The sequence below is a fragment of the Pipistrellus kuhlii genome, unplaced genomic scaffold (genome assembly GCF_014108245.1).
Source record: "Pipistrellus kuhlii isolate mPipKuh1 unplaced genomic scaffold, mPipKuh1.p scaffold_m20_p_1, whole genome shotgun sequence".
NCBI lineage: Eukaryota > Metazoa > Chordata > Mammalia > Chiroptera > Vespertilionidae > Pipistrellus > Pipistrellus kuhlii.
Genome location: NW_023425404.1, coordinates 46,676,332 through 46,689,484, shown reverse-complemented (window position 1 = coordinate 46,689,484; position 13,153 = coordinate 46,676,332). Strand labels below are relative to the sequence as shown.

The following is a 13,153-nucleotide window of genomic DNA, read 5'->3' as shown; positions in this document are numbered from 1 at the left end:
TCCCTTTCTATTATACTATGCTATTTGCTTTTCTAGAGCTATACTTGAGCTTGGTCTATAACTGAACCCTTAAACATGTCTCTTTGCTGACAGAATATTTTCTTGCTCTGGTCAAGTCTTACAGTAAACATTTCAGAAAATTATTTTAACTGATGGAAGATATCCTTGATACCATTACATGCGTTTGCCTATGTTTCCAGACTTTAAGGATGCCCTGCAACATCATGTAGAACAATTTATCAAGCAGACAGAATTTTCAAGTATTCAAAAAAAGCTGAATATGTTTTTCAAAATGTTACTTCAGGTTATTATCTTAAGACTTTTAATAATAGTTTTAAATAATAAATATACAATAAATAATCCTATCTAATAAAAGAGCAATATGCAGATTGACCATCACTCCAACATACAAGATGGCTGCTCCATGTGGTCAAAGATCCTGCCCCCATGTGGACACAAGATGGCCAGCAGGGGAGGGCAGTTGAGAGGAACCAGCCTTGCAAGGGAGGGCAGTTGGGGGCGATCAACCCTGCAGGGGAGGGCAGTTAGGGGTGGCCAGGCCAGCAGAGGAGGGAAGTAAAGGTAGCCTGGGACCAAAAATTCAAGAAATGCTGTGACTGATAAAATAAACAGCTCATCTTTATTCTGTGCACACACAGCTGTCCTTTTCTTGGTATGACAGTTCTTGGAAATGAAGTGACCAGCCCCAGTTAACAGTGAAACAGTTTTCTGGGTGTGTCCCAGGGGAGGGAAGGGCACCACTTTGGGGCAGTAGATGGGATTTGCAGACCACGTCCCTGCTTATTCAACCCCACAAGTCTCAGCACAAACATGGTCAAACACCTTTCACTTTACGTTAGTTTATCTACAGCTACAATGGTGGAATGTTTTCTATACAGTTAGACAGGAAAGATGCATAATTAAATTGTGTTTAATTCAGCTGAAAAAACCACCGACTTTAACCTTAGCTTTCTGAATGCTCAGAGTAACCTCAGAGAAGCAAACATTTTGTCAACGGAAATATAGAGAAACATTGAGAGGTAACAGTTTTTATAACAGAAACATCATGAGGACAATTTTAGGAACCGCATAGGAATCCACTACCCTAGAATGCACAAACATTTAAAAGTATATGAACAGGTGCAATGATAGCATTTGATAGGCTTTTGCTGATAGACAAGCAGTTCCAGTAATTGTACTAAAATAAACCCATTACCTGTTTGGCAACATTTTCACAATATTTGAGTTCCAATTCAACCTCGAGTTTCTTCAGGGCTGCCTTGATAGCTCTGTCCTTTTCCTGCTCTAGACCCTGCTGGGCCCCCTGCTCCTGTCCTTTTGTCACCATCACCATCTCTTCTTGGGAAACAGCATCTTTGGCAGCTACCTGGTCTGTCTGGCTGTAACAGTCAGAGGTTGTTTTTTTCATTGGTTTTGCAGTCTGAGCCAGCTTAGCCTGCCACTCCTTTTCAATCTGTTGAAAAAGTTCTTCTTTCATCTGTTTTCAAAAGAAAAATATTCAAATCATTATTAGTAAAAACTAGGATAGCCAAAAAAGGCAGCCACAGCTGTGTTTGAAAACCATCGAGACATTGTTGTGATAATTACATGAGGTTTGGAAATGAAGTCTGTGGAAATATGTTCTCAAGTAATTCCTGAAAATTACTCTTTGACCTTATCTACATGACATAAATCACATGGAAAATTTAAGTATGTCGTATAAGGTCAGGCTTTCTTGCTCTCAACATACAACCTGCTGGAGGCTCTGGCATTGCTGATACTAAGATGGCATGATAGGAAGAAAGGAATAAGGAGAGAAATAAAAGAGAGGGAGAGAAGCAGAGAGGGAAAGAGGGAGGAAGAAGGGGAGGAGATGAGATGGGGAAGAAGGGAGGGGAAAAAAGGGAAGGGGAAGGGAAAAACTTTTGCTATTAATATGTGTTTCCATCAACACAAGGCTTTCCACAAAGCAGGCACTCTGCATGTCTAATTAATAAGCCTAATTTTACTCACTAGAACACATGAGAATTTTGTTTGTTATATTAAACTAGAGGTCCGGTGCATGAAATTCATGCATAGGGGTGGGGGGAAGAGGTGTCCCTCAGCCCAGCCTGCACCCTCTCCAATCTGGTACTCCTCCAGGGATGTCCAACTGCCCGTTTAGGCCCGATCCCCCTGGGCCTATCCAGGCAGTCGGACATCCCTCTCACAATCCAGGACTGCTGGCTCCCAACCACTCACCTGCTTGCATTCCTGGTTGCCTCTAACTGCTTTTGCCTACCAGCCTGATCACCCCCTAACCACTCCCTTGCCAGCCTGATCAATGCCTAATTGCTCCCCTGTTGGCCCGATTGCTCCTAACTGCCCTCCTTTACCACCTGGTCACTACTAACTGTCCTCCCCTGATGACATAATCACCCCCAACTGCCCTCCCCTGCTGGCCATCTTGTGGCGGCCATCTTCTGTCCACATGGGGGTGGCCATCTTTGACCACATGGGGACGGCCATCTTGTGTGTTGGAGTGCACCCAAACTGGAGAGGTTGCAGGCTGGGCTGTGGGACACCCCTCACCCCCATGCACGAATTTCACCGGGCCTCTAGTTTTTTTTAAATAAAATTGGTCTAAGCTACTAATAGCCCAATTCTGAAAAGTATAATGAGTGATTATATACTTGTCAATGAAAAGTTCAGGACATGTCTGTTCAGGAAAAATTCTCTAAAGTTAATACTACATTTTTCAAACACAGTAACTAGAAAGAAATTTTAACCTACACCTCTTTCTGTTTCTTATCTGTGTGCTTTGGCTAACATCACTTCATTTTAACCTGCTGTTCAATATCACTTTCCTGTTTTTTTGGCCACTTGTTTTTTTTCTGTAATAAGGGTATCTTGATACTTTTCTACAAGTTCTACTTGCAATTTGCTTATATATCCTTCTCTTTCTTTCAATAACTGTCTCTTTAAACAAAAATCCAAGTAAATATCTCTGTATAATACTAATATTCTCCAAGTTAAATTTATAAAATAATGGTTACATGTATGCAATAGAGAACAACAACAGAAACAAATGACCTTTCTAAATGCCAAGTCAATTGGCTGAATAAGTTGCTTGTAAAAAACCGGCATGCATCTCAAATATTGGATAAAAAAATCATGATGGCTCTATCAACAGAAAAACACCTAATATATAAATACAGTCCCAGAAGACAAAATACTCTTTTTAAAAAATAAAACTGAAATATACATTTACATCCCACCATCAGGGGATTCATCAGGTATCTTAGCCCAGAAAAAATTTACATTTCTGAAAGCCTTACATTTTGAGATAAGCCAAAAATCACTGCTCCATACTAAAAGCTAAGCGTCCTGTGATAAATCCTAACTGGGTGTTTTTCATTGTCAAAGACAAAATGTTTTTATCAAGACCAGCTAAAGCATTAGCAGATACGAAATGTTAGGTGTCAGTTTTTGAACTATTCATACAACATTCTCTATTCACTCTAGGAACCCAGTGTATCTGAAAATGGGAATTCCTTGCATGATGTTACATCAATGCAAATAAGACGCCTCACAGGGGTCAAAATTACTTAAGAGCGTTTGTTTGAAAATGTTCAGAGACAGTCTTCCGGAGGTATCACAGAAAGGCCGTGAGGAGTCACATGCAGATGCCCACAAACTGCAGCGGCAGAGACGTACACTCCACAGCTTTCGCTCTGCCTCTCTCTCAGTATTATTTCTGACTCATGACTACCTGAGTTGTGGGATCATTCGAGGACAAAGCCCAGTTCCCCCTTTCAGTCAGTTGAACGGTGTCCACCTGGCCAGCAGCCACAAGGAGCAGAGCGGCACATACTCAGGTGCCTTGTCCTCGACAGCCTACGAGTCTCACCAGACTCTCTGTCCTCGGCCTGCATGCAAGCCGTTCCATAAATGGCACCAGCCCCTCTCCTCTAGGTAAGCCCCTGCCTAACCCTGGGTGAGGGCGGGAACATTCCTGCCGTGGGGTCTTCTCCGTGTGTAGGTAATAAAGGCTATATCCTTCCTCTCTGGGCCCCAGTGTGGGGTTTTTTCGGACTATCAAAGGACAGTGTGGCACTCCTGGGATTGGAACTCTTCTGTCACACTGGTAGTCTGGGTCTTTTCTGGCTCACAGCTGACCTAGACCAGTTCTGTCTTAATTGCCATCTGATTCCTCCCCACCATGGCACATGCCAACTAGATGACCTCTATGTTCAGTGCTCTGTGATTTTGGAAATTCTCCAGTGAGCAAGAGACCCATTTCTTCACAATCAGGTCATGGGGGCTGCAGCCGCACCAAATAGGTGAGAAAATTGTCACATAACACTGGTATTATATTTTTTGTTTGACTATAGAAGAAATCCGCAAGTTTTCCTCTCTGTGTATATGTCTATCCCTCAGGAGATTTTCCCCATTTGTACCTGCATTTCCTTTTGATTCACAGCAGAAAATTGCTACCAATTTTCTGTGTTTGTGGGTATATAAAGTTAATTTTGCTACCTCATAAACCAGCTAAAATTTAGTGATTTAAAACAACAAACTTCTCTTATTTCTCATGAAACTGTGGGTCAGCCAGGGCTTGATTCTGGTCTAAGCCAATACAGCTGGTCTCTGCAGGCAACTGGGACTGCAGGGTCTAAGCTGGCCTCACACATCCTGTAGTTAGTGCGGAGTCTGCAAGGACAATGGCGATAACTGGATCACATGTGCCATCATCCAACAGGTTATCCCAGATCATTCACATGTAGGTGGCCACAGGGTTCCGAAGAGCACCAACCTTCCAAAAGCCACAATGCATCAATGCTTCCCAATGACCAAAGTCAGTCATGTGGCCAAGGGCAAACTCAAGGATGAGAGTCTCTGCCTCGCATTGAGAAGAACCACAATATCACACCGCAAGGGGGCATGCATTCAGGGGTAGGAAAAAGGTCTGGCCATTTCTGCAATTTGCCACAGTGAGGAAACCCTTGTTCCCTCTCTTCACAGAGAAAAAATAGTAAATTTATTGGGTACAGGGATCCGCCATCTGAAGATATTACAGAAATATCTATTCCGAAAGTTGTACCACTAAAGGGAAAGAAATATTTGGATAGTTTTAAAGCGCTTGTTTTGCATGGCTCGAACTGCAAAAACTCCTCTATCTTGTAAGGACTTAGCATGTATTATAACTAAATATATGAGCCTTAATGTGTACAGGGATGGCATTATGAATGAGACTATTGAACATCTCCGCCTTGTTTGTGAGTCTAAAGAGTTCTGTGTGCATGACTTTTTCCCCCCTTTCTCTGAACAAGCCAGGTTAACATGAGGAAAGTTCTGTGTTAATAAAGCTTTAGAACTTGGAATTGAGCTCCTACTTAACCCCCAGCTGGATTCAATAACTGTTTCAGAACAGAGCACAGATGAAACAAATGAAACTTTGGACTCCTGGTTTTGACTGTCTTATAAATTCTGTATCCAGACTAAGTCCCTGACCTGAAGCTCAGCCACAGGAAATATGGCTTATGCCCAGCAGAGAAGGGCTACCCAAAAAGTTACTTAGTTTTTTCCAGAGTCTAATAACATTCTTCCACTGTATGCGTGTGAAATATATCATAGGCCCCAGCTGGTTTGGCTCAGTAGATAGAGCAGCAGCCCATGGACTGAAGGGTCCCAGGTTCAATTCCAGGCAAGGGCACATGCAAATGTTGTGGGCTCGATCCCTAGTAGGGAGCATGCAGGAGACAGCCAATCAATGATTCTCTTTCATCATTGATGTTTCTCTCTCTCTCTCCCTCTCCCTTCCTCTCTGAAATCAATAAAAATAGGGCAAACTATATATATGTATTAGGAAAACAGTTTGGTATATCTTTACCTAGCTCTGGAGGATATGAAATTAAAGTCTCTTAAACTTAAAGAAATTCTGTCCTGACTGGCTTATAAAGCCTCTAAGCCATATAAAGGTCATACTTCTCTCTCTCCGTCTCTCTCAATAGATAGATAGATAGATAGATAGATAGATAGATAGATAGATATAGATATAGATAGATATAGAAAGAATTAAAAAAAGAAAGAATCACACTACAGATCTATTTTAATTTTTATAACATTACTAAAAGCTAAGTTTTTAACTTCTAGGTAATTTAAGATCCCTTCTAACTTTTACACTTCCAGTACTATATTTAAACAGCTCCCTTTAGAATTATACATGACATGTTTTTGTTTTTGTTTTTTACCATATTAACCTACTCAAAAGTAATCAAAATATTAAATGAAAGAATTCCTAACCTGCTCTTTACTATTCTCTTTAAGTCTGTGGTAGCAAGGCCTTGCTTTAATGTGACTTATTCAAAAACTGTTTAGAACATTTACTCAGGCCTTTAAAAATATTTTCTAATCTAGACACAGGTGGCTTTCAAACTGGTCTGTACCTGGTCCAAGGTGGGAGTGAGAATCGTGTCTAAATGCGACGCTGAGGACAGGGAAGAAAAGAGGAGGTGCGCCTCTTTCCATGTGATCGGACTTGGGACACTCAGCAATTCCCGCTTGGAAGAGTCAGGGAGGGAGAAGCAGAGCACACGGTAGCCCCTCCCGTTTCCCGGAGAGGCCACACTGACACTGACCTTTCTCTCCACAGCCACCATGCCACCCTTCCCTGTCAAGAAACCCAAATTCATGTGATCACTGTGCCCCCCCAGAATGCAACGATGCTCAGACACTGGTGGAGAAATGGGCCGGAGAAAAATGCCCCCGAGGGAATACTCTGTACCAGGCTCAGAGGACTGGGTAGGGCCGCTCAGCGGCCCACAAGCAAATGCAAAATGAGGATCCCGAGTTTCAGATTCAAAGTGACTCGGTTCCACTCCTATTTTCAGAACTCGTTTTTGCCTCTTAGGAAAGAATCGATACAGCAGAATGATTTTCTCCTATATGTAGGCCAATTTCTACTAAGGTTTTAATTATCATCTCAACACTTAAATGTATCACGTGAGTTACAGTAGTGTGAAATAGCCAGAAGAAAAGAGATTTCTATGTATGCCTTCCCCCTTGCACAGGAGAACAAGTGCATGGGGTTCAATGACAACAGCGAGACCGGGACAATCAGCTGAAGGACACACGGCATTAGCTGGGGCTGTACCTTCTCCTGCGTTTGTTGCTCCCTTTCGATAGTCTTCCTGAGAGCCGATTCTAGGTCATCCTTCTCTCTGCACACTTCCAGGTAACTCTCCTGCACAGCGGCCATCTCCTTATTCATCTTATCCAGCTCAGACCTTGGATACACAAAACCAGTAGCTAAATGACCACAGGGGGGAAAAAAAATACAAGGGCTGCAGCACAATGGTCTCTAAAACAGGAAATAGGAGAGCGTTATCTTACAGCTTTTGTGGGGTTTTTTAAAATATATTTCATTGATTTTTCACAGAGAGGAAAGGAGAGGGATAGAGAGTTAGAAACATCAATGAGAGAGAATCATCGATCAGCTGCCTCTTGCACACCCCTTACCAGGGATGTGCCCGCAACCAATGTACATGCCCTTGACTGGAATCGAACCTGGGACCTTTCAGTCCACAGACCGACACTCTATCCACTGAGCCAAACCGGTTTTGGCTGTCTTACAGCTTTGAAGACAGCCGAACTGTTTTATTCTCACCTAAGTTGCAAGCGAGTCCCCTCATAGGCCTCAAAGAGCTGATGCTTCTCCATAGCGTGCTTCGCTAGCAGGCTCTCGCGGATCTGGGCTTTCATGGCTTCGTGGTGCTGCTGGTAAGTCCTCTCACACCTGCGGACAAGGCGGCTGGCTGACCCTAAGGCAGGGCCCCGCTTCACAAGAAACCCCAGGGCCAACTGGGTTCCCCTCCTCCCTGCCCCCCACTCTTCTCCAATGCATGTGATAATTAAGGTAAGATTGGTGATCCCCACCCCAAAATGGTAATGATTAATTTTCACTGTAGCATAAGAATCTTCAAATTTTTCTTTCCTCAAATGTTTCTAGAAAAAGAATTAGAAACTTGGATTGAGGATGTCCTTCACACAGAGAGAACAGTCTGTGTTGAGGACTTGTTTACGAAACATGAATTGAAATAACTGAGGGTGTGTGTGGTTCCTAAATGGCAAGTCATCCATATTAAACACAAATACTTGGTAGTGCCGAACTCACACGTAAGTTATGTTCCAAAAGTCTGTTTCCATGTTTATCACTTGGTATTTGGAAGACATATTCTCTCACAGATTTCTTCCTTATATAGAATAGCCTTTAAAATAGCCTTAAGCTATATCATTTCAATGAACCACCGTTGATGGTGCTATAGAACCCAACACACCACCTCACACCACTTCTATGGAAAATGAGTTCCAAATTCTAATTTGAGAAGCCAGGGACTCGTCTTCTGCAAACTAGGATCTCAATAGGGAGGGGCCGCTCCATCATTTCTCTCGAATCTTTTTTGGGGGTGTGGGAGGGGAGGAACATGAGGGGAAAGTAAACGGTGAGGATGCCCAAGAGGCAGGCATTCTATAGACTTTATAGACTTTACCTATCAATAGTTTCTTGTTTATCACGGTCAAAATCTTGTACCATTTGTCTCATTTGATTACATAACTCCTGGTTTGTATTTCTCAGTTTTTCTTCTGTTTCTTTTAGTGCCTACATATAAAAGAATAAAGTGTTTGTTGGAAATAAGTATCATTTTCAATGACTAATCTCATTTTTAAACATAATATTTTATCTCTACTCTGTAACTTTATCTGACATAGCATTTTCATAATTCCACAAAGGTCTCTCCATGTTTTGATAAGAGTACAGAATCATTTCTTTGACAAGGAGGTTTCTGAAAGGAGTAAAAATTAAAATTTTGTATTTTGTTTGAAATACAAGAAATGAAAACACTTAACCAGAGAAGTATTGGGTAATTGATGCCTTAAAGTCTTAGAATTAACAGTCTTCAGTAGCCTTTTAAATAAGCAAAGTTTTACTTTTTGGTCAAGGGCTGATAAGGAGGAAAGGACACCTCTATTAGCCAAGCTACTGTACAGACAGAAAACTGGATTTACACCAACTTACTTTCTAATGAAACTACTACCCTGCGACCAACACTAAAGGGAAATAACTGGAATCCTTAATCACCTACTAATATCCTTGTGTACTAACTCACATTGCCTCTGTACTTTTGCATTTAATGAGGCCATGGAAATTCTCACAAAATATTTTTAAAATTTTTAATTACCTGATTTTGTTGTTGCAAAACTTGAATTTCATTTTCAAGTCGCATAATATCATCTTTGACAATCAATTCAGAAGTAGAAGAATCAGGCCATAATTGATTAGTTGGTTTCTCTGCAGCATCTGTTTTAGTCTAAATGTTTAAAAAAAAAAAAAAAAAAAAAAAAGTCAAACATTTTTCAGGTTCTTAAAAAAGTCTAAGTACTTATCTATCTATATAAAAGGCTAATATGTAAATGTCCCCTCGGGAGTTTGACCAGGAGACTGGGAGTTCCATCACTCACTATGATATGCGCTGACCACCAGAGGACAGCGCGGAACATGATGTGTGACCAGTGACAGCCGGGTGACATGTTGGTGGCGAGAGAAGGAGGAGACAGGGAGGCAGGGGAATCACAGTGATGGCACGCAAGGTGGCAAGGGAAGGAGGAGGCAGGGAACCTGATTGGCCCAGATCGCTGGCCAGGCCTAGGGACCCTACGCACAAATTTCATGCACCAGGTCTCTAGTTTTGAAATAATGTCATACAAAGAAATTGCAGAAACAGTACAAATGATTTCCATATACCTTTTACCATGTCCCCAAACATAACCACAGTACAATGATCAAAACCAGGATATTGACTAGGACACAATAGTATTAACTAATCTACAGATCTTGTACAAAATTTTCTGATTTTCCTTTAATGTCCTTTTCTGGTTCAAGATCCAATCTATGATCCCCCATTGCACTTAGTTGTCACATCTCACTTGTCCTCTCCAGTCTAAGACAGCTCCTCAGTCTCTGTCTTTCAAACTCCTGATATTTTTGAGTACTAACCAATTATTTTGTAGCATGACCCTCCATTTATTTTCCTGATGTTACTTCATTAGTAAAATCAGGTTATGCATTTTTGGCATGAATACCACAGCAATGATGCGCATGCATTTCGTGGAGACACGAAACCAATATGTCTTGTCTCATGATGATCAATTGATGGAGTGTCTGCAAGTACCTCCACTGAAAAGTTAGTATTTTTCTACTTACAATTAATACCTTATAAAAAGATACTTCAAGACTATGCAAATACACTATTTTTCATCATACTTTCACCCACTAAATTTAGTGTTTATTTATTTATATAACCACTATTAACTTATAGATACATATTTTACTCAATAGGTACAATTTTTAAGGCTTATGATAGACTTTGGCAAATTTTTTCCAGAAAACTTGTACAAATGTATACTCTCATGAGTTTGTCTTTAGCTCCAATGGCAGTGACTATCTTTAAATAATGGTTGTATTTGATGGAGGAAAGGGTATCTAACAATGGCTTCCATTGGCATTCCTTGTATTGCCATCAGAGTGGAACCTCCTACATACCTTCATTGTTCATTTATTTTACATCATCCCAAGTTTGTCTGTTTATATAACTGCTCATTTTCCTCTCACTATCTAAATGTCTTCCATATTTATTTTTGTGAGTTCTTTTTCTAATGTTTTTTTTAAATGATTTCAGAGAAGAAGGGAAAGGGAGAGTCAGAAACGTCGATGAGAAAGAAACATCCATTGGCTGCCTCCTGCACTGGCAATGGAGCCTACAACTCAGGCATGTGCCCTGACCGGGAATGGAACTGGCGACCTCCTGGTGCATGGAATGACACTCAACCACCTGAGCCACACCAGCCAGGCTATTTGTGACTTTTTTATTCACTGAGGGATACAAAGATTGAAAAAATAAAATAAAACCTACATTATTAGGCTTGTTGGTTTATGTATTTACCTTAAAAACATTGTGTACCAAGGTTCATTCTAGCCATAGGGGTGGGGAAGGTCTGTGTATCTCATTCCCAGGTGGGGGGACAAAACACCAAGGCTTTGGCTCAGTCTTCCAATTCATAGAGCCTTCACTTTCAGAGGGAAACTGCTCCAGTTGCTGACTTTCCCTTTTCAACTGCCATCATTTCCCAGAAGCCATTGCCCCTATCCCAGTTGGCAGAGAAAATAGCTAAGACTGCTTATTCTGTTAGCTTCTCTCCAGATTTGGGGATACTAATAACACTTGAAAAGATCTCTGACTTAAGAGAAAGGCTTTCATTTTTTTACTGGGCCTTCACTTTTTTTTTTTTTTTTAAGATACGTTTTTTTTTGTTGTTGTTGTTTTTTTTATTGATTTGAGAAAGAAACATTGATCTGTTGCCTCCTGCACCCAAACCAGGGATTGAACCTACAACCTGGGTTATGTGCCCTGACGAGGAATTGAACCCACATCCTTTTGTTGTAAGGTATGGATGCTCCAACCAACCAAGCTACCCGGCCAAGGCTGGTCTCTACTTTTAAAATTTTGATAATCATTAGTGCTTCCTTCTCCACTGGTAAATTTTTATTATTATAAACAAAATTAATATGCAGATACAGTAAAAAAATTATTTCACAGCTAGCTATTACTCAGTTTTAACCTGTTTTCACACTGCAGGCACACAGGGCCTAGATACCTGTACTTGTCAGCACAAAAACCTTACAAACATCTTGAAAAAGAGAAGGACCACATAAATAGCACAATCAAGTTTCTTTCTAAAGGTGGTATTCTGAAGACATCATCTTCAAGAAAATAAGAATTATAATATTATATCAACTCTCATACTATCTTCCTAGTTCCTAAAAGATTCTAACGAGGAACCTTCTAGGTTGGCTACCGAACACTGTCTCTCAAATACCTTGGAATCAAAGTACGGCTTTCACCACAACATGTGGTGAGGTGACGGTCTCTATTGCATGTCAGGCACAGAAAGGCCTCTATGTTTCACTTATCATGCTTACAAAACGTTAAGTGCAGATGCAGACCCTGACGGTTAGTGAGTAGTCTGGTTTCCTAAAGCCTCGACCACATTCTACCTTAACAGCCCAGTTTTCAACTGGAACGATCAGCAAAGTATCGGATCCATTCCCAATCATTACACAGTGCTATTTAAGGGCAGAATCCTCATTTTCATCACATATTATCCTAGGATTGCCAGAAAACAGCACCGCTGTGAACAGTCATATGAATTGAAAGCAAAATACCAATTCTGTAGCATAATATTAATTTGTTATATATGAGGGATATAAATTAACATAAAATGTACTACAAGGCATGTATAATGCAATAAATATATCAATATCTTTATAATGTTCATTTTTTTTAAATATATTTTATTGACTTTGTACAGAGAGGAAGGGAGAGAGATAGTTAGAAACATCGATGAGAGTCATCGATCAGCTGCCTCTTACACACCCCCTACTGGGGATGTGTCCGCAACCAAGGTACATGCCCTTGATAGGAATCGAACCCGGGACCCTTCAGTCCCCAAGCCAACGCTCTATCCATTGAGCCAAACCAGTTTCGGCAATATAATGTTCATTTTTTTAAAATGCCAAATAAGACTACATACATGGCCCTGGCCAGGTAGGCTCGGTTGGTTAGAGCATTGTCCTGATACACCAAGGTTGTCGGTTCAATCCCTGCATGGGGGGTGTTTTGTTATCCTGCACATACAAGAATCAACCAATAAATGCATAAATAAGCGGAACAACAAATCAATATTTTTCTCTCTCTCTCTCAAATCAAGAAATTTAAAAAAAAAACTTTTTTAAAGACTACATACATAAATATTTTTTCTGACTTCCTTAATTCTTACAAAAGCTTTTAGGAGAGAATTTTGATGGCCTACTTATCTTTAAAAACACATCCACACACGTTTAAATTGATGTTATTTCTCGTAACATCCCTATAGCAAGCAAAGGAGTTCAACATTATATCCCGGATATAACCATTCTTTCTGAAAATCAATGAGACACCTAAATGGTTTTAGTCTTATTAAAGATTTCAGAGAGGCCCTAATTAGTTTAGCTCAATGGATAGAGTGTCTGCCTGTGGACTGAAAGGTCCCAGGTTTGATTCCAATCAAGGGCACA

General features: G+C 40.7%; 1 protein-coding gene across 4 annotated transcripts in view; it reads right to left on the bottom strand.

The window, feature by feature from the left end:
• Positions 1–13,153, bottom strand: part of CEP152 (centrosomal protein 152) — an 85,621-nt gene that overhangs the window by 24,409 nt on the left and 48,059 nt on the right. For 3 of the 4 annotated variants that reach the window (XM_036442839.2, XM_036442829.2, XM_045582770.1), the window contains exons 14-18: positions 9,222–9,350; positions 8,532–8,641; positions 7,649–7,777; positions 7,136–7,268; positions 1,217–1,498 (exon numbers count right to left, since the gene is read on the bottom strand). In XM_036442839.2, the coding sequence (XP_036298732.1) occupies positions 1,217–1,498; positions 7,136–7,268; positions 7,649–7,777; positions 8,532–8,641; positions 9,222–9,350 (783 nt within the window). The remainder of the gene's footprint in view (positions 1–1,216; positions 1,499–7,135; positions 7,269–7,648; positions 7,778–8,531; positions 8,642–9,221; positions 9,351–13,153) is intronic. The other variant, XM_045582768.1, reaches the window with a different exon arrangement.